This window comes from Arctopsyche grandis, chromosome 3, assembly GCF_051622035.1.
Source record: "Arctopsyche grandis isolate Sample6627 chromosome 3, ASM5162203v2, whole genome shotgun sequence".
NCBI lineage: Eukaryota > Metazoa > Arthropoda > Insecta > Trichoptera > Hydropsychidae > Arctopsyche > Arctopsyche grandis.
Window position 1 is genome coordinate 23,727,930 of NC_135357.1, and position 23,404 is coordinate 23,751,333.

Consider the following 23,404-nt stretch of genomic DNA (forward strand, 5'->3'; position numbering starts at 1 on the left):
AGTAGTGCAGTGTATGGTAGAGTTGTGTAGAGTTGTGATTGTGTCGGGCGCTCGCAATGATGTGGATGGGTGCGGGGGCGGAGGCGTCGGGGGCGATGGGGGCGCAGACCTCGGGAAGCGCCGTGTCCTGTGAGCGCGTTTTGGCAGCGTTAGAGCCGGCTGCATGTCTGCTCCTGGTCAGTTTTTCATCTATTCTACCATAACCTCACTTGATCTGACACTTGGAAAAAATTTCACTCGTGTTGTTATCGATGATTTTCATTTCAGTCCCCTCCTAATTTGATGACGCCCGATCAATTGAAAGAAGCTGAAGCCATATTTCAAGACTTTCGCAAGATCCCTTCGCCTTATCAATTATGCAAAGAAATATTAGAGACTTCTTCCAACGAATATATTCTGTTTGAAACGGCAGGCCTGTTAAAAATCGCCCTTGTTAAAGAATGGTCGACGATAAACACGGAAGACATTCAAGTGTTAAAAAATTATTTATTACAATATGTAGCTCACAAACGGCTACCTTCCTCTGTTAGGGAAAAAATATTGCAGGTTTGTTTATATTAATTTAATTTTACGTACAAATCTCTCGTTTCCATATATTATAGAAAATCCCAATTCCAACAGTTTCAGTTTGACTTGTATAATTATTTTTTAAATATAATTTTTAGGTGTTAAGTATTATTGTAAAATGGCAAAGTTTAGAAGACGGTGGAGCTAGTCGACACGCTCTAGTTCAAGAAGCTAAAGCTCTGATCGTATCTGGTGGAGATCAATCCGCTCTAGGCTGTTCGTTATTAAGCGCTATTTTGCAAGAACATACCAGTAATGCGCGACCTTCAGATAATCTGTCTTCGGATAAACGTCAACAAATTAGAAGACAATTTGAATGCACTGATTTATTCGATATATCTTCATTTGGCATCCAAGTAATATTTTATTATTATCATTGTTTAAAATATTATATTTTTATCTGTAAATAATTTTTGGAAATGTTTCAGACTTTACAAGAGATAGTCGAACGAGGAGCTCTTAACAATCAAGACGATATAGTTTTTGCAGAAAAATTGTTACAATTGGTTCGCACTGCTTTGTGTTGGGGACAACTAACTTTGATGTTACCTGCTTTGTTATTTGACTCGGATAGAAAAGAACAATCTGAAGCGTGGACAGCTTTGATTACGAACGACAAATTTTTCATTACTCTAGGTGTATTAGGTAGAAATGGAGAACCACTATTATCTCCTGTTCTCTCTTGTCTAGAACAGCTGACTTACGTTATAGCTGGTTGTTCTGAAATGGACAAAGAAAATGCCTTGCGTTTGGCCAGAGCTTTATTCCCTCTCTTGGGTGTGGCTCCATCTCCTGCACCTGCTACAGCTCTTCGTCGACTTGTTATTAACCATTCCAGACATTTGCTTTCCTTACCACCAAATGAGTTTTTACAATTTCTCACTACACTTCTTGCTTACATTGAACATTTGATTCGTCTCAGTGCATTAGAAGAGGCAGTAAGTTGTTTTTATATAATTAAATAAGTCAAATATTATTGTAAAACAATTCCGAATGGTACTTATGTATGATTTATTTAGCATGCAGCGATAGGTACTGATGAAGAAGATGGTTGGCGAATGGGCCTTGAGGCTGCTTTAGAAGCATGGGTAGAATTATTGCATGTTGCTGCTCCTCAACTTTTAACATCTCGTCCACCAAAACCCATTCCTCAACCATTCATTGAGGGGTCTGCTCATATATTTGACGCCTTACTTAAAACTAGGCTAGCAGCTCCTGATGGCACTAGGTAAATAATTCTAACTATTATTTATTCTAGTAAAATAGTTTGTGTACAAAAACTGTCGAGTTACCATTGTGGGATTTGCTTTGTCTTGTTTAAGTTTATTTCAATTATTTTATAGACATGCTGGAGCTGAAAATGAAACTGAAATCGAAGAAGAAGGCAGTGATATTGAAAGATATGACAATCTATTGTCATTAGCCGGAGCTTTAGGACGAGCAGCCCCTGAACATAGTATTCCATTACTATGTCGTCTATTAGAAGCTCGCACAAATAGGTATGAAATATCTATCAAATAACCATTAACAGTATTAAAATACCTATTTACTTCTTTTAATTTCTACTATTTTAGGATGCAAGAATTATTTATGATTGGAATTGAATCTCAAGAACTTTGCTGTATATATGAAGACCTCCACTGGACTATATTATTTACAGGTGTGTATATTACACTCGATTTAGTCATTTGTAATTCGAACACTTATCTTTTAACTATCGAAACCATGATCGTTTACAGCACATGTCTTGACGCAAGATGGTGAAGGAGAAATTCCAGCGATTCCGGGAAAATTGGTTCATCACAGTGTCCGTGTTCCGGGTGACTTACTTGCATCAGAAAGATTATTAGCATCGCCAGAAAATCCATCATCTCTTGATGATATGCAAGCTGCAAACACGACTATAAGGTTTTTATCTATCATTTCTTCAAAACATGTATACAAAATAACAATATGTAATTAAATAATATATCATTATTCAAATGTTTTTAGATTAATAGCAGGTTTATGGCGTATGTGCTGGATAGCTGGATGGGGAATGGGTCGATGGGTAGCAAGTCCTACATTGGGTGCTAGTGTGACGTGGTTTCTTCGTCGTTGGGCTCGTGCATACTGGTTACCCGATAATAGTTGTGCTGTCGTATCTGGCAAACCTGGACCAGTATTACAGGCTATTTGGGGACGTGGCTCTCCACGCGACGTATGGGCAGCTCAACGGCTATCATCAGGTGCTTTAGCAATATTAAGATCGCTACCTGGTGATCCTGCACCTGCTCACCACGCCATTGCTCTATTAAGAACTGTCGCTTCGATAAATTGCCAGTGAGTTAATATGTTTTTTTTATTTTATCTATATACGTAGTAACAATAGATGAAGTATTGTGATCATGTGAAAATTCGAACTCGAGATTTTGGCTGATTCGAACTCGGAATCGATCACTGATCACTTTTGTTTATTTACTTGTTTGTTTCGAGTTTTTGGATTTAAATAATGTAATAAATTTTAAGAGAAGGTAGTACTGGAATGATACATGTGTGGGAAGCTGTCAAATGGGGTATCGGACCTGATGGTGTCGGATTGTCAGAAGAAGCGCGCCGTGGATTAGCAGCTGCAGCTAGCGCTGCAGTATCTGCACTTCCTGAAGATCAACAATCGTCCCATCTTAATGATCTCTTAGCACCGATTCATATCGCACTTACTTCGCCCTCGTCTAGTTCTGCCTATTTACAAGCACTCGACGTATACACTGGTCTTGCCGAAGGTTGCAAGGTAAAGTATATGCTGTATTTATAATATTTTTTAAATTGTAATAAAAAAATTATTTGTATGTATTTTATTTTATTTTAGGCAAAGTCTTCTATTTCCATTTGGAAAATATTAGAACCAGCTGTAGCTGCTTCTGTTCAAGGTTTACGTGAAGGTGGTGCCATTACTAGAAGTACATTACGCTTGGCAGCGTCGTGCGTTGCCTATTTATCACAGACTGTACTAAACTATTCTAGTGGGCTTTTGTTATTACACATAATTGATGTGTTGAGAGCTTATTCAACAAAGCCTATTCTACAATTCAATAATGCGGCGCATGCTGAAGATGCCGAAGATGATTATTGCGAGGTAGAGATTTAGTTCAAATAATTTTACAAAGATATGAGAGTCGCAATGTAATGCAATCTAATATGCGTATGCTTTGAATAGGAGACAATGCTCGTTATGGAAATAATCAGTGAATTAGTAGCCAAAGGATATAATGATTCTATGGAAAGCGGAAATAAGGAAGGCATGGCTGCCGTATTGGAAGGAATTCGTGTTATTTTGCCGAGAATGATGTCTCCAACATCACTACTACAGCGTCCTAATGTAGCAAAACGATATTATCGTTTACTATTTGATTTTGGACCTGATATTGTAAGTTTATTTATAATTAAATTTACAAGTACATATAGTGTCGTAACAGGGGGGTTGACGGGAGTATCAATGTCCCGGGCGCACCAGCCTTGGGGGCGCCGTATAGGCAACATATTGTTTTATCATATTTTGTAGTAACTTTCACTTCGAAAAGTACAAAAATTATTTGTGTTCTTTGTAATCCATCTGTCAAACATGCAGTATTTCTAGGCTTTGTATTGAAAGCAATAATGTGGCGCTAGATTTGAGCCTGACCATGAAAACGGAAAATACATTTAAGACAATGCCTTAGCTTTCTATAGATGTCAGTGACGGCTCGTCCATATGGGCTGCGGGGCTGCAGCCTTCCAGTACAGTACAAATGCATGCTATTTTTGTCGTCCACATGGGCTGCGGGGCTGCAGACCTCTCAGTATAGTACATATGCATGCTATTCACCCCGTCATCGAGCTACTACACCCCGATTAATCTCTGTAGCCCCCCCATGATGAATTCTCATGAGCCGCTACTGATAGATATACATATATTTCGTGTCTCAGCCCTTGAAAATACTACGAATGAATGAAATACAGAAATTCTTGTAATTTCCTGTATTTTCAGATATATGTACAGAGCCAGCTCGTGGCGTGTGCGAAGTGTTTGGCACACATAGGCGCCGTAAAAGAACGGGCGCCTAAAATATTTCGAAAAATGTTATAAATATTTATATGACCGAAGAACGAAACATTAATACACCAAAAATCTCATAAACCGTCATGCTTTCGCCCTATATCAGAATAATAATTTGATAATATATTACATATAGAAACCATTTTACCAAAGGTTAAAAACTTTTGTAATTTTCAATATTTTTTAGTTCATTTTACAAATTTACAAAATTTTGTTAGATCTCTATTTTCCTTTTTGTATGTATTGTGTATTTTGATTTTCTAATGCGTTTATTTTTGTATTTAATTGTGTATTTGAATATTTCTCTTAGACAACGATTCACAAGCTGGCTCTGTATATGTACACACATACTTGAGTTTTAAAAATTGAGATCATTTGTCTGTTACTTGGAAAATTATACAAGTCAACAAATATGAGTAAAAGAGGGGAAGGGGGTGGGGCAAAAATAATGCTTGCCCCGGGTGATATTTACCCTCGCTACGCCACTGTATATGTGTACAATATTTAACTTTTTTATGTATTGTTGCGAGTATTTGATACATTTGTGTACATGTATTTATATATTCCGTTCTGATTCCTTATAGATATGTCCTTTGGAAGATCAGTATTTCAATGCTGTCATGAGATCAATAGCTGATGGTTTGGAAGCTGCGTCGGATGAAGACGCAATACTAATGTGCAAACTTTTAGGAAATCTGGGAAGACAAGCAAATGGAACGATAATAGGAGCTAGTAGATTGTTAGATGCCTTACCATCGTTAGCTAATCGACTATTGTCAGCCGCGGCAACGGGTGCTTTGCAAGCACATATTGAATTCGCTGCCTCTACATACTATTGCCTGGCTTGCTATTTACAGAACATGCAATTGCCTAGTGAGCTTGCAGCCATAATGAAATCTGACATACCGCCTATGCGTCTAAAAACTGCTTTCACTAAGTATTTTTCACACTTGCAAACACTCAATTCTATATAGTGTTTATAAAATAAAAAATTACTTCTTTGTGTGAAAAATTTATATACTATCTGTAATATATGTATATTTGTAATATATATATATGTATGTTTTGTCTACTTAATGGTCAAATTCATACAGTGCTTATTGCAATGTGTATATTGCAGCGTATGTGTTGAGCCCTTCTGTAAGAGCACGTCACAATTGCGAAGGTGCTATTTTACAAACGTACGTGATTGTCTGACGTGTATAGATCGTTGGCGATGGAGCTCTCATATCTTCCATTTAAAAATATGAGATGTTTTAGGGTTTGTGTCATAAAGCAATGCCTTTGATATGTGTTTCGTGTTGATGTGTTAGCTATTTGTAATTCAAATTAACAACCTTGGTTTGCAGCTAACTGGCAATCTATGTATGTATGTAGATCTCGAAAAAGTTTGTGCTAATGTGATCCAAAATCTGCGACTCTAAAACAGCGATGGAAAAAATCCAAGATTGCTCGACTATTGCTTAATACCTAATGAACATGATTTCCAAATTTTGACTTTATTTTTTTTTTTTTAATAATTAATTTTAAAAACTGTCCTTATAATCTTAAAAAATGAAAAGCAGCACGAAATTTCATTGAACTCGACTTCCAGTAATTGTCGTTTTTGACCATTCCTTGGATTTATTTTGTTTTGAATAATATTTTTATTGCAAAAATATGTACATATTTAATTGGTACATAAAAATGTGCATTTAATTAATTTACGTAAATGATCTAAATAACAAACTATGTAATGATTCACTGCGAGATGCATAGTCGACAGACTGGTACGATCTAAATATGATTCTACTTTTTAGTAAAATGCTAGTGATATTGAATTATTATATTTAATAAAATATACTCAATTATTAATACATGCTCAAACATATATAAATTTTCAGGCATGTTTTATGAACAACTTTTATGTTTTGTTTTTTTTTTTATCTGCGATTAGAATGATAAACGGGTTTTTAAAACTTTTAATTTAAGTATTAAAAAATTACTGAATTACTAATATTATGTTAAATTTTCTTGTGCTGTATTAATGAGAATTAATATCCAAACATTTTAATTTTAACCAACAAGTAGTTGAAGAATTATAAATATTTATAAGAGATTACTAAGACCATTTAAAATTACAACACAATCACCTCATGTACGCTTAGGAGAATGAATTTCAAAATAATTGATTTTACATGCATGTTATCTTGCCATTCCTCGGTGATGTTAATGAAAATTTAGTGCATCATCAATATCTATGTGTAGATGAATATGCTTAAATATACATCGTGTTCCAAAATTATGTATTCCTTTTACAATTATCCAACCACTTGTAATGAGATATTATTTTTCTTCTTTCGCTATTTACCCTACATGTAAATGTACCAATGTAGGTAAATGTTTTTTGTATTTTTTTTTAATAAAAAATATTTTTATAAGTATCATATTTTATTTTAGGTTTAAGTACAGATATTCATAATTCAATACAAATACGAGCATGAGGTAAAATTTAGTGCTATAAAAACATAAATTAGGTATCAAAAATCATAACGAAATGAAAAATTATTGTTATAATGCAATAAGAAACTTTTATACCTGGTTTAGTATGAAAAAGAAATTATCTGTAATATTTAATCAAACTGGACAAAGTCAAAATTAAACCGAAAACAATCCGACATCGGTGGCCCAATATCCACCCATTCAGTCATTCTTTTCTTTGTACACGGGTTATTTATAATTAAATTTATTTATAATCAAATCAAAATATAATATTTATAATCAACACGGGCCATTTATAATTTCTTGATCATCAGCTAATCAATTTTAATATAAATCACATATATTATCAGACATTTATTTTATAAAGAAATTGTGGAATTACATATAGCCTGTAATTTGTAACAAGAAAGGATAGAAAAACTCTCGTTTCATAACAGATTTTTCGATTATGACACTTATTTTAGGAGTCACATCAGTCAATTGAGATATCGACATCCTGCTCTAATATTGTGTAATATTAGTTCATGCATTTAACCATTTCATGAAACATTCGCATTTAGAAACACCATTAACAACCAACGGAAAATTCAAAATGTAATGTACGCAAATTATAATTACACAAACACAATAATCTTAAAATAGAAAAAGAATTCATAAATTAGCGTTTTATCATAACATAAAATAAAATTTTTATAGACTTAAATTAACATAACGTAAAATTGTGAATTACAAATATCAAACAGCATTATAATGGGAGTTTTCTGTTCGTATAGTTCAATAATTTTATTAAATTTAAAACAAATCACTTGAATGAAAGAAATCAGTTTCTTCATATTTTTTAAATGCCCAACACTGAAAATATGGAGTTGAATTTTCAGTGCACTTGTGTATTGAGTGTGCCATTTTCCTTAGTCGAATCTGGAATAGAAATAAAATATTGGTTCATAATTATTCAAAAACGTACATAAAATATATTCCCCATTCAATTTTCAGATACTTACATAAGACATTGAAATTACGTAATACAATTTATCTACATATCATACATGTAATAAATAAGTAAGAAGCCTCTTACAAACATTAGAAAATTATTATGAAAATGTTTTTTGAATTTTAGAAAGTATGCAATGTTAAAAGACGTCATTAAGTAACCAAATATAGTTATTAAATTTAATCGAAAGAAAAATTAATATACAAACAAAAAAGACAATTTGTTATATAGACATTGTGTTATGACTAAAGGGCGGATAGGGAGCGTGCTTTTTCCAGGAATCGGGGCGTTTTGGGTCTATTTACAAAGCTAGAGTGCAAAAAAATAAGGTTCGACGAACAATTAACAATGAACGGCACGCTTCCGATCCGCTCACTAGTTATGACATACATATAAATAATATATATTATTGTAATACATACGATACATACATAATAAATGTATTGGTAAGAAACAATCACAGCACTAATTACACACAAATGCAGAACACATCAAATAATATCATTCAAAATATGCACATACAATATTTAGTAGAGTGTATTATTAAAAGTGAGAAATTAATTTATATATGCAGTCTGTTAAAAAATTCAGAATATCAGAAACAGCAAACTTTATTTTTTTCATACAAATCCAAGCAGTTTCGTCCGTGAACGAAGGTGTCAATATATGTATATATGTAGAGTATCCATTGGTGGTTTTCTAACCCTAATATACATATGTATATTATCTATATAATATATTTATTTTATTAATAAAATAGTCTCAACATAATTATCAAAAATAATTGATACAATAACACAGGATAAATATAAACACTTGATTTTTAAAAATAAATTCAATGTGATTCCAAAGTCAATAGCATTTCTAATAAACATATTTTATTTACCGAGCTATTTTTTTGGAATCTTTTTGATTTGATGCATTAAGAAATGTTTTATAGTTTATTAGTTATTTTCAAATCAACAAAAAATGTTATATAATATTATAGCTATACATATGTGTATGAAATTAATAATAAATATTATATATAATAAAAACAATTATATCAAAATTTCTCTTTTTAGTAATACAATGATGCATACTGGTCAATAGTTTTTAATGTTAGACATAATATATGCGTAGAAAGAAACAAATATGCTAAAAATGGCAGTTTTGCTGTGTACTCCATTTTATAGAATAGAAAACTATTCAAAAAAATTTATTTCCAAAATCGATTTTCCTTCACAAGATTCTGAATCTAAGTCTAGATGAATCTGTAATGACGAGTGTTGAAGTGGATCTCAAATGCAGATTTTGCTATTTTAATCAAAAAATTTGATTTGAGAATGAAAAGTCCCACAATAGTACATATGTAAATATTTGGTTCTTTCTACTTTGACGTTGACCAAAATTTTTTAATGATGACCGACTAGTTATAAGCTCTATTTCTAATCTATGGATTATTAAAGACGTAAAAGAATACACAACAAAGTCAAAAGGTGCTTCACGAAACATAATGTTTTATTTTATTCTAATGAATGTGATTTGGATAAAAATTTAAAAAATATAATATAACATATTTCATTTCTAATTAAAATTATATAATTATGTATGTATTTCATTTCTTTATGTATAAAATCACCACAAAAATAAAATGCTTAAGAATTTTTAGAAACTAATCATATCTATGTATTTCACAATATATTTTATATAAAATACTAGATCCCAAATTAAAATCGATTAGTATTTATAACTAAAGGTTCGAAGTAAACCATAGAAAACAATCATTATGAATCATCAGCCTTCGAGATCAAATATTTGGTATTAAATCATAAAATAATGAACACACTCCTATACATATGTACATTAATATATCACAAATAGATAGATCGCACTCAAAATATTATCATTATCACATAATTTGAGAAATATCGACATAATAGACTATGATACTGTGTATGGTTTTAAGTTTTGGATTCTTCTAAGTTCACTACTGTGTAAGTCTATTGGCCAAACCATTTTTTTTTTATTAGATGATGGACAAGAATAGTAAGCGGAAGAAGCATTACATGTGAGATAATTACTATTAAATTTAGGACCTATGTGAATGTTACAAGCGAGCAAAGGGGTATGCGAGTTTGACAGATTTTCGTGCTTTGTCGAAAGTGTTTTATTGTTGGGGCTTCGTGCTGGTGCAATGTAGGGTGTGCTGTAAAAATGCCATGGTAGTGTACCTGGCGAAACTAAAGCTGCCAAAGGCACAGCTTCTGGAAGATGGGATCCATTTCGTTTATCTGAATATTCAATATCTGAAAATTAATAAATTATTCATTCGTACGAACGTGGAAATATTTTTATTTTTATTATATAAATAAAAATATAGATTAAGTAACAATTAAAAGTTGTCTTTTTCTTATTATGCTGTATACTACTATAATAACTGACAAAAAAATAAAATTATAAATAGAAAATTATCAGTAGATCAGTAGCTATTAAAATATACATAAGCAGGGGCGTCATTTCAGCTTTTCCCAGGGGGGGGGCAAAATTTTTGACAAGTAAGAAATGACTTTCTAGGGGAGGGGGTGTATTATATTAAAAAAAATTACTGTATATGAATTTTAACTATTTACATATTTTAATCATTTTTTATTTATATATTTTTATCAATAAAATTAATAGTAAAATAATTAAAAAAATATCTATTAAGATTTGGTTTGTTGGTTTAGTATTTTAAATCATAATAATACATTAAACAATGTGGATAGTCCCGTTCAAATCTAGGGGGGGTGGCTGCCCATCCCAGCCCCCCCAAATGACGCCCCTGGATATACATAAGATGTATTGCGATCGTAATTTAGTAATAATAAAAAACATTTCAAAATCAAAATCCAATTAAGTAACAATGAAATTTTTCACTAAAATAATGCAATTGCATAATATCTTACCATCTTTCCAAGCATTTGTAGTCAAAATTGCTTCATGGCCATTTTTTTCTTCCATGGGTGGGTCTTTGGCAAGTCTAATCAAAAACATAATTGTTGCACCCACCAATGGTGGCACCCCAGCAAGAAGAAACGGTAAAGTGTACGATTTCGTATGATCATATAGCATCCCAGCTAATGGTGGTCCTAATGTTAGAGGTATTGAACACAGACCGAGTAGAAATCCAATAGCTTGAGCACCACCCTTTTGTCCACAAAGATCAAAAGCAATTGGGCCCAAAAGTGAAATGAAGCACCCATCAAATAGACCCATACCCAGCGCAATTGTTAAAAGCAAGCCGTAATAGTTTGCAAAAGGCAAACACATAGACAAAATTCCTATACTATAAAAAGAAATTTGTTGCAATAGAATTCTATCCACTCCAGGTAAATCAGCTATATAGCCAAAAACTAATCGACCAATACCAGACGTTATAGCGATGCACATAACTGGAAGATTGCTCTTAAAACCGAATGTCACTTCGATGAATTTAGGCATGTGAACATAAGGTACAAAATATCCAAAAAGTGCTGATGGAATAGCAAGTGCCCATATTACATACTTTTTTCTTTTCCAATTATCAACATTGACGAATGATTTCATCAGAGATGCACAATCTTGTTTGTGGCTTACTTTCTCTATCGTAGTTTGCGGTTTAAATAGTAGGGCACACCATATAATAAAGGAAGATAAAAACGCGAGGACCCTCAGTGTTACAACTAGACCATGATTCGTTAGTACATAATCGAGAAGTACGGGCAATACAACAGTAAATACTGAACTACCGGCAGTAACGATACCATTTACTAAACCAAGATATCGTCGAAAGTAATGTCCAAGTATAGCAAGGGAAGGTGTATAGGCAAGAGCTGCACCCACACCAAACATTAAGCCATACGTGAAGTAAAGGCATTCTATGCTATGACTTACAAAAGATGAAAGTAACATACCACTGGTGGCGAGAATACCACCCAACAATGTTATACAACGAAGACCCAATCTATCAGTCAGCATTCCTGCTACAAACGACAGGAAAAACATACCTCCTATAGCCAGCGAGCCAACCAACGCTGAAAAGATACAGAAAGGATTTGTTTATTTTGTAAGGAAAAAGAAGACAGCTGGTGGTGTCTTTCACAGGGGTGTGCTCATGTACAATGCCCTCCCTGAGTGTGTCAGGTCTTCTAAGACAGTGGATGCATTTTTGCGAGGTGCAAGGAGACACCTCGGTGAGAGACAGTGCATATAAATTTAGAATATATAAAATTTTAGAGTTAAGTAATTAATAATGTGTTTGAGTAAAAGTACAAATTGTATTAAATTAGCTAAATAGTTAAAATTATATAAATAAATAAATAAATAATGACAGTTTTTGTATGTATCCCAAATGTTATATGAATATTTTTAAACATCCTTGCCCTTTATGACCCTTTTTTGTACGCATCTAACGATGTCAATCGATGTCTCATGAGATCGAAAACAGCGCTGTTCAATTGATCGTTGAAAAACAATTGGCAAATTGATTAGATACTACCGCCTAAGAATTGAAGGTACATATGTTAAACAAATTGGTATCTATAGACTGGTAGTAATGAACTTTATTTTTGTTCTAATTTCCGGGCGGAATAAGCCACCAAGAAGCCGAAAATTTCCCAGTAAGCCCTCATTAAAATTATTTTATATATACGTATTTAAAATAAATTTGATTTAATGAATTGAAATTCAAAATATTACATCGGCAAAGATCGAAAATCGAAAGATCTTAAGTCGAAAGATCAAAAAAAGGGTGCATGGTTAACGGTACTATGTATGTATATATAATATATATATGATTGGCATGCGGTGAAATTATCTCTCTTTTTGTCATACAGCCTTGTTTAATGTGCGCGCGCAGAATACGGGAGGAAAAGCCTGTTCCTCTTATTCCTGTTGTATTCTGCTCGCGCAAATTAAGTGAGTATGTACGACGGGGGGAGAGATCCTTTTTTATCTTTCGACTTAAGATCTTTTGATTTTCGATCTTTGCCTTCCGATATTTGCGTTTTCGGGCGTTTCACTTTCGGCCCCGTGAGGTAGACCCATTTTATTTCAATATTTTGTACGCCACTGGTCCCAATTAAGTTTGCCTTCGTTGGCCTAGTCCGTACGCACCATAATAGTAAGTTTTTATAGTAATGAACAAGTATATATAGATTAGTAATAAGCAAGAGCACCATTAGGGTGAAAACATACTCAGTGGGACGTGGCATTTGTTTTTTTTTTAGATACTTTCAAACATGCGAAAAAACGCAGCACCCCTAGCCCATATTGATGGTACACAGTCCCAAAAATCACCCCCTGGAGTGTTTTCGGTGATATTTTATCCTTGCTTGATAGTGATCGATAATGGTGAATCCCATATTGGAAGAAATGTAGGAGAAACTTGTCGGTTGTATATGTACATATATGCATACACGTGCGACTTCCCAAACATATTCATTCTGCATGTGCACAGCGGGAACCAAGGACACATAACGTCCCATACCACTCAGTGCGTTTCTGCCCTTATGAGTACACTAGGTTTCAACTAATTCATACCCAAGTTATAGATGGTTCTTTAGTTTATTTTATGAAGATAGATCTCTATGAAAAGCTGTGATCGTGTATTTAAAACATTCCAATGCATTTCTGTTAGGTAAAGAAGATAGTTGACAGCGCCTCGAGAAAGGTCGTAATAAAAATCGGTTTGAGATAATCGTGACCTAAAAATGTACCCGTAATTATAATATTTTTATCAAAATAATCTACATAGGAAAACGTATATTATTGACCCATATTCAGAGATCTCAATTTAAATAATAAAACGCATCTTTATACTAGCATTTTAAATATAATGTGACAACATAATTATGAAAAGTCGATGAACCTCGGTTCAATGCTAATATTATTATATCATTTCATGATAATTCGGTATCAACACATTGCTATAGAAACGTCAAATTAAACTCTGATTCCACTTTTCCCACACATGAAGTACTATACAGATAGTGACTGGGATTGAATATAAACACAAATAAATATATAAACTTGCGTAGCTTTGACCGTAACATTTTCAACTATCTAAGCGGCATGTTCAGTAAAAAATTGATAACACGTATTTGAATACTAAATTGATTGATATTGATACATAATATTTAGAAACAATTGTTTTTCTCGTAAATATTGCTTATTTTTGAATTTGAACCAAGTAAAAAAATCCACGGCGATTTGCCAGACATCTGAATATTTAAGCGCATTATCAAATCAACAAAATATCACAAGCGTAGGAAGCTGTATACATGTAATATTTGACAAATCTATGAAAATTTCGATTATAAATCTGAAAAAAAAAATACTGCTATCGATTAGTAGACAAATGCCCCCATTGTGGCACTCAAAGTTCCCAGTGAGGTAAGTTTCACATTCAAAATCAAAGTAGAACATGTTCCAAGTTTTGAAATAGCAACTAAGCATGTTTATACGATAAAAGTGCAGTAATCACCGAAGAGGAGTCGAGTAATTCGATATGAAGAAATTTAATATGTATGTATGTATATGATCGATACGAGTAGATAGGCCTATGAACTGTGAATGAGTGAAAATTGATATCCCTCGAGTTCAAAGCCTCTTAAGGATTTATGTACCTACGATTATTGTGATCGATACCATCATGTATGAGTCCTAGTATGTGGTTATGAATAATAAAAAAGCGATACTATTTTAAAATGTGAATCACTGAATAAAATGAAATATTCAATTTAAGAATTGTAAATAGGTTTTTGAGCTCTTTTTCATATTATGGTGTACATTAACATTAGAATAATATAATACTACTAGTGTTGTACCCAATGAAATATCATCACATGGGTGATGGCATATTAAGTTATTAAATAGAAAAAATTAAAAGAAATGTGTCGTCGGTCATGTGTTCGATTCCCAGCCTATTTTTTTTTTTCAAATACCTTTTAAAAACATTTAATTTAATATTTATATTAAACCAGCTGAACCCGGTATGCGTTGCAATGCCACAATAACGCATGCGATTCCCGTTTCCGTTTTTGGGCGATTTTTTTCTCCGTCCCTGTTCCCATTTGTCGAAAAAACGCAGGTGGCGATGGTTTTACAGAAACCATCGCGCATATACACACAATAACTCCTGTAAGTTTCATCGCAATCGGGTGAATAGTATGGGAACGCATACGTGACAGACAAAGAGACAAAAAGACAAATATAGATTTTTATATACAAATATAGATAAGTATGTAGATTATTTAATATGAAAAAAATTGTATAAACTACCTACCTATGTACCTACCTAAATATTAACAATATAAAACACCGATAGAAAAGTTAATTAATTAAATAAATTTTCGATAGATGGCGATAAATTCTCAGCCAAGTGGAAAGATTGGCATCGATTAGTATATATAGAAGTTTTTTTTCTTTTGTTATTATATCTTCGTATACGTTTTAGCAATGACGTATATATGTATGTCTAATCAAAACGACTATTATAGTACGGCGAGTGTTATCTCAGACAGACAGACAGACAGACAGACAGACAGACGGAATAGCGATATTATATATATATATATATATATATATATATATATATATATATATATATATATATATATATATATATATATATATATATATGTACATATATGATTATGATTATTATCAGGGTTATATTATATTCAAGTTATATTAGTATATTGAATATTAGTATTCCTCTGAAAAATAAAATATGCCCAGACAAAAAGGTGCCGGAACGCCATTCCGCCGCGTTACATTATGAAAGGAAATAAATAATTTGTATATAAAATTATTATTTTGAATAAAAATGCCAATAATTTTATTTTACTACCGCCGTCTATGTATAAAATTAATGACTACCAACTGTCACCGAGATTAAAAATGTTCGGACTTGTTTCGCTTCTTAAACGATATTTTATCTCTATCGTAATGGCGGAGGATCCATTTACTTGTATTGATGACCAAAATGAGCAACATGGCAAAGTATGAAAACGATCGGATAAGAGGCAAACTTTTTCCTGAATTGTAATCGTAAGTGAAACGTAAAGGAGGTATGTAATAATAAAAAAGCCCCGATTATTATTATGATTACTAACAAAATTAAATTAAATCAGTAGCTATTAAAATAGATGTTGTAAAACGTATTGTGAACATAATTTAGTAATATTAAAAAAGCATTTAAAAATCAAAATCAAATATTCAATTGGATAAAATTTCAGTTCAGTTCATCTTCCAGCTCCCGAATTTTACAATTTGTCGGTTTATTTCGGTATTGATAGGAGGATTGTGTTCATGTGGTGAATTCTAGTATGATCGCGTGGTCAATCTATTTTGGAGCCAGGTCATGACAGATATACCCGTCGCTGAAGAGAAACACGCATATAAACCGAACCATGATTTGAACGTCGTTACTTTCGTGCACGTGGTTTTGCTCTTTGTTTACTTTTGTTTTCAGTGTTACAAAATTTCGCGTCTTTGTCCAATCCAAATGTATCCACAACGGGTGTGCAATTGCCAAAATCGCATTAGACGGTCGCTTTGTTCAAATATGACATTCAGTAGCCTTCCAGTGTTATTTTGGTCATTTTAAGAATCCGATTTCGCATCGAAATGGTGTACTGTCAACACTGAGTCAGCGCGCAAACCACTTTTGTGTTTGATTACAATACAAATCAATGTTGTCTTATCACTAAATTATCGTTATTACTATTTTCAACTCATTGACGAAAATAAATACTACACAATACACACGTGGAGTAGCGTTATGTCGAATCGGAAATAAGCATTATAATAACAATAGATGCATTTGACCATCAACCGATACGCCATTGAGTGACAAAAGGATTCTGTATAGTGCGATATATTATACACATATGAAGCACAGAAGTGCCAAACTATTGATTTGAAAAGTCTTCCAAACTGTTGACAATTTGAAAATCGATACGCACCTTTATATATTTTATAAATTTTTATCTTTCCATTTTTTAAAAAAATGGAAAGATAAAAAAAAGGATTCAATTTTAACTTTCTCTTCATTCAGGTTACTTTTAAACTCAAACTACTGTTCATATATCATATTTTCTCGGTTTAAATTTAAACATATGTACATGTACTCGAACAATAAACATATGTAGTATGATATAGTATAATATTGATATTAATGTAGATAGTATGTTAATATGATGGTAAGTTTTCCCTTTACATTTAAAGTTTCGTGCTGAAATGGCGCGAATTTCAAATAATTTTAATATACCTGCTTTGCTAGAGGCATCTGCGTCACCGGCCTCATTGAGGCTCTTCTGAAGATAGGTGTGTATGACCCCAAAGCTATTGATGATACCCAAAAGGATACCATTGCAGAGGAACGAGCCCATCATGACGAACCAGGCTCTGGCTCCTCCATCTGGTGGTTTGTTCGCCACGAGCTCAGTCTCTTTGAAAACTTGCTCTGGAGGCGGTCGGGTGTCCTCAGCCATTGGTACAGATTCCTCCATGAGTGCCAAAGATGAGTCTCAACAGTTTCGGCAGTACATTGGCATTGGGAGCACAACCTATACCTAAGGCCGGAACACTGCTACTGAGTGCCGATCGGCTTCTCTTGTCGCCAATATTCTCAAGCAGCTCATAGCGGCTCTCAACATTTTAAACTAGAAAAACACGAGAATAGATCAATAATATAATCGGCAGTACTTGAAAGCTGAGTGAAAGACACAATTGTCATGGATAATCCGTGAATGAAAGGGTGAATATGCACATGTATGTTATGACGGACCCAGGAGCGATCGCTCCCCTCGGAACTTATCCATATTGTGGGAAAATGAATTATAATCAATCATAATGCACCTCATTTTGATGTTAATTTAACAGACATACGAATTGTATGACTAGACCACATAATGCTTGGGGGATTTTCAATTAAACAAGTTGACTCAAAAAATTAAAGATTTAATTTTTATTTTATTATTTTTACTTTATCTACTAGTGGTGTACCCGATGACATATCATCGCATGGGTGTTCGTATATTAAGTTATTAAATAAAAAAAATTTAAGGTGGAATTTTTTCAAATACCTATTAAATTTATTTAATTTAATATTTATATTTAACTAGTTGTTTTACCCGGCTTCGCTCAGTATTTGTAATATAGCCAGCAGCGTGGCTCGGTCGTTAAGCTTCTGCTTAACACTGAGAGGCGCCGAGTTCGATCCCTTGAGCTGACCTCGATTGAAAAGAATTTTTCTGAGTATATCTGTAATGCTGCTGGTCAGACCAGGATTTGTGACTCCTGGTTGATCGTTTCCTATCAGAGTTTGCCAATTTTCTCTGATTTCATTGTTGAAACGATTCCCGATTAAAAATTGGCTAAAAATCCTTCCTACCCACTATGTCACCACTATTAGAGTATGATTAATGTAAATATTACAATAAAAAAAATGTATGTACAATTCATAGATGTCTCGTTAATTGTCGAGTTTAAGTCAGTGTCTCGTAATTTAGCGACTTATAATAAAAAAATGCTGTATTGTTTGTAATTTGGCCAGGAAGGCGCATTGGGGTTTACCTGTAATGCCTTCCTGGTATGAAATAAAAAATAAAATAAAAAAAATAAACAGCGTAAACATGGCGAATCTAATAGTAAATATTCATTTGTTTTTTTATTAAATTTATTTGAATTTTATGAAATTTTGACTTGTTTACGAAATTCCAACCAAGAATACTTACATACAAAGTGTATTTCGAAATTATATATTAGATTTTCTAATATAAATAAAAAAGTAAAAACTACCTACCTAGCTATATGTAAACAATATAAAACACCAATAGAAAAATTAATTGATTAATTAATTCATTAAATAAATTTTCAATAGATGATAGTAAATTCTCTGCCAAGATAATACATTGATAGAAAATAGTATATATAGGTATTTTCATTTGTTATTTTATTCAAATATACGTTTTGGCAGTGGTTTAGATGTGACGTACTATATAATAAATACTGAAAAATTCCTTAATCCTTAAAATCCTACAAGCTTTTTATTTACGAGTCATTCTTCTATTTAATTTTTTAATACATTTAATACAATATATTTAAAAAAAATTAAATAAAAAAATGAACATCGAAAATGATAAAATTTCTTAACTTTCCAAAAGCTTCCACTTTTATTCTGTTGAAAGTAAACAATATCATTATGAAATATAAAAAATATTGCATACATATTTGCTAGGTTTTTTTTTAAATCGTTAAATTAAGAATTTTATAAAAAAATTGTAAGAGCTAGTTTTTAAATACGAAATACTCTAGGGCGTCGCAACATGTGTGCCGTGGCACACGTATCTCACCATATAGATCTAACGCGTGGGAGCGAGATCGCGTGTGAGGGTTGCGTAGCTCTGCTCTAGGGAATAATAACTCAAAGTAAGTTTGTAATTCCGTCAAAATCTATGGCAAATATACAAATTTTATTAAAAAGAATTTTCAATTGACTAACGTTTCTGTTTGGCCAAAGTATTTCTTTTTTTATATTTTAAAAGTTATAGTCTCATCCCGACTTAATTTGAATGCAAGGTCGAAATGCCAAACTACATTATTTAAGTGATTACCACAATTAGTTAGGAAATTCAAAATTAATATAAAATGAACAATCAAACATCTTCCTATGACGTAATATACGTCTCTTTTTAGCATTCCAATATGTCAAGTTTTTCGAAATTTTAATATTTGATCACCCCACTGTGCGACGCCATAGCATTTCTATCTCACAACGGCTTATTTTATCTCATGATTCATACTAGTAAAAGGGGCGTATTTTCTCTCAAAAAATATCCATCTACCAATATACCCATGAAGTATAGATACATATGTATATGTACAATAAATTATCGGTTATTAATATAGCTTCAAAGTATCTACATGCGTGTATATGTTTTCTATACATATGTATGTATGTACATACATTTAGAACGGGTACCATTTATCGGCCCGGCAAAATAGCCCTATTTCCAGAAAAATTAGGTATTTATCACGACATAATATGCAAATAAAAGAGTGCCCCTCTCTAAAATAGCTCGCACGACAGAATCGGCGTTCGTCCGGCAAATCAAACGTCATGGGGGCTGCCAGTAACAAAAATAAAATTTGACGTTTCAGTGAAATCATAACCATTTACATTTTCACTGGCCCCTATCAGTGAAATTATATTTTCACTGACCCCTATCAGTGAAATTATATTTTCACTGGTCCCTATCAGTGAGATGTTAATTAGACATTAAATGTTTTTTTGACAATTGTCGTGTAATTTATTTTACAGCCGTGCTAAAAATATTATCCTATTTAAAACCCTCCCAGTAGAATTAGTAAAATACGCCTCTATGAGATAAAAACACCATGCATAGTTCCATCTTCTCATACATTTATAAATAATCATTAAAATTAGAATTTAAATTCCCCCTCTTGTCGCAACAGTAAATGCTATCCGTAAAGTATAAGTGGTGCGCAATATTCGTAAATAGTATGTATTCGAATTCGAGTTGGATTTGTTTATTGATATCGTATATAATAATTGTGTAATGCGTGCGTGTAAAATGCGTATTGATGTTCGTTAACACGCTCCGTCTCTCTTTCTCCCCTTGGAATCGTATATCGTGAAAAGAGACGCGGCATAGTATAGGCTTTGCGCATGCGCGATGCGATCGTCTAACAAAAACAAGATTTTTTTTTCAAAAACAATTATTAATTTTTAAATTATCAATTCCGTCGATCCTAATTGCGATATTTTACCGAGTGCACAATTATTTGCACACAGGCCACTAGTATAAAATAAAATACATACATGAAAATATTAGAATCGCTCTAATAACTTTAAACTATAAACAAAGTTATTACATTTGACTTAATCATGTTTTTATTTATGCTAAACAAAACAAATTAAATTATTGACTTTTTGAAAATCCATTTTTTATAATGAAATAAAATACTGTTTTGTGTATTTCGTTGCTTTTCGATAAATTAAAAAAATTTACTAATTTAGCATGCATTTAAGTACATATGTATGAATTTAATTAAAAAAAATATATATACTACAGTACACACCAACCCAACAATTTATTTAATAAATATAAATTTATTGATATTAAAAAAAGTATCTGAAAAGTGTGAATATTATTTATTTATGTATATACATATATGGGATTTATCAAGACCAAATTATTATTTTTTTCCAAATATTATGTATGCACATTGCAAATGAAAAAGTGAAATAAATAATAATCAGTTAAATAACTTTTTAGAAACCGTTGTTGGTAAACTATTTTATCCTGGAATAATAGAATGATGGCAGAGCAAATATAATTCAGACAGGAGTAAATATAGACATTTGTAATTAGTATAACATACATATGTTAGTCGCATAAATAAGACAAAAAAGTAGGACACAATCATGTCAATTACGGAAAGCAATTTAGCTATGACACAGTATACTATAAAACATGTAAGTATGTACTTTTTATTCCTTGTGTGTCGTTCAGCAGTTGAAGAGCCATTGGATGTAGTTCATTGAAGAATAGTATGACTTGCATTTGGAAGAGCGTATCTCGAGTAAACTGTTTAAGTGGTCGTTCACGTGTCATTTTTCTAATAACTTTTTTGATACTCAATAATATTTTATGGTAGCCGTTGTATGTAGACGTATTTGCGTTATCGAAACATTAATATTAACGATTCATGCACATTATTTTGCCATGAAGTCAATATAGGCAATGCAAGCATACCGATCGGCTATTTAACATACATTATTCTGTACCGATAATCACATACGTGTTTTAATTATCATTTTTAACTCGCCTCAAAGCCGAGTAAAATACATATGTACTTTTAATTAAGAGGTGCAATTTTAGACAATAAAGAGGGTAGTGCATTCAATCCCTATCATCCATATAAATAAATAATAAAATAATCAAAGATACTAAAAGGTACAATAATTGAATGCAATAAATGAAGAAATATTTGTAAGATATAAAATATTGAGAAAATAAGTAGAAAGTGATTTTTATGTAATAAAAATATTTGCATGAAATAGTTGCTGACGTAAAAATGCAGTGTTGGTATAAAATTCTTCTAAATAGTCAAAATTATCAATTATCAAAAAATTGATATTCATTTACTTTGTATTCATGGAAGGATAGAAATGACTGTTTTTGATAACATTTTCAGATTAAATGATGATTCAATACCAATAATAAATTAAACCATTGGCACTGAGATGACTTAAAACCTTCAACAAGCGATCCATTAATCAAAAATTATAAATTATTCTTTAGCCAATTCAACATGAATGTGTTTAACCCTCATTTAAAAAGTTTGCCAAGTGTCTATGCAGGTATTTCTCATTTTGATAATATGTATCATCATAAAAAAAAATCTACCCAAGTACATACATACATACCGACACTGAATTCAAACTCCAGCTTATTTTTACGTCGCATTTAAATTGCAGATTAAAAATAAAATTTATGATATTGAAGTTCAAGTATGCGACCTTTCTGGGAAAATTATTTTGATGCCTTGTAAAAATTGTATGATAAGACAATTTTTTAAACGATTTGTTTATATATATTGTATAAGCGGATTTCTGTACATTGAAAACACTTCTGAAACATTATATAATCATTTATCCCGATTTCGATCAATAAACTCAAGGTAACTTTTTCCATCCAAAAATATCGTATGATTGCACTCACTATGATGATGATATATATATGGTTTTAAATGTAATTACAATTGTGGTCTCTTGTTATCAATGGTAGTGTATCTATATACATGTTTATGTTTGTATGTCAAAAATACCGAATGGAAACATAATAAGTACGTAGACACATTGGTGGAATCAAGGTACGTTCGTAATGGCCATACCCATCTCTTCAGGAATATATTTATACATACATATGTACTTTTAAATATATCTTACCCCCCCCCCCCTCAACACGAACGAGACCCTCTATTAATTGTAAAAATTGTGATTTTTACGTGTAATGATGTAGCCGTTTTTAACAAATATTTCAGAATATTTGAACATTTTCTTCTAATTTCATAATCTAAAGTTTTCTCATAAAAATAAATTGGACACAAAAATTATCGATTTTTAAGTTTTTCTTTGTATGGATCACATTACTATGTACATATGTATGTACTATATGTAAGTACATAATGTTGCACCCAATTCGAGATATTGCTCGTTTTATTCAAATATCAACAAAATGCTCACTTCAGGAACA

At 32.1% G+C, this 23,404-nt stretch overlaps 2 protein-coding genes across 3 annotated transcripts; one reads left to right on the forward strand and one right to left on the reverse strand.

Moving 5' to 3' along the window:
* Positions 1-3: 3 nt before the first annotated feature.
* Positions 4-7,060, forward strand: LOC143909469 (exportin-4-like). The gene is made up of 13 exons (XM_077427463.1): positions 4-176; positions 268-546; positions 666-923; positions 996-1,505; positions 1,587-1,795; positions 1,911-2,066; positions 2,142-2,227; positions 2,307-2,475; positions 2,560-2,889; positions 3,076-3,337; positions 3,416-3,682; positions 3,764-3,973; positions 5,227-7,060. The coding sequence occupies exons 1-13, from the start codon at positions 57-59 to the stop codon at positions 5,614-5,616; spliced, it is 3,246 nt and encodes a 1,081-aa protein (XP_077283589.1). The 5' UTR covers positions 4-56; the 3' UTR covers positions 5,617-7,060.
* Positions 7,058-23,018, reverse strand: kar (monocarboxylate transporter 10-like protein kar). Of its 2 annotated transcripts, XM_077427466.1 has the most exons (5): positions 22,909-23,018; positions 17,389-17,782; positions 11,042-12,148; positions 10,328-10,402; positions 7,058-8,041 (listed from the first exon to the last, which is right to left on the reverse strand). In XM_077427466.1, exons 2-5 carry the CDS (start codon positions 17,627-17,629, stop codon positions 7,998-8,000), a joined length of 1,467 nt encoding a protein of 488 aa, XP_077283592.1. In that variant the 5' UTR covers positions 17,630-17,782; positions 22,909-23,018; the 3' UTR covers positions 7,058-7,997. The 2 variants fall into 2 exon arrangements, with proteins under 2 accessions (XP_077283592.1, XP_077283591.1); XM_077427465.1 differs by lacking the exon at positions 7,058-8,041 and having other exon boundaries at positions 9,724-10,402.
* Positions 23,019-23,404: the final 386 nt, after the last annotated feature.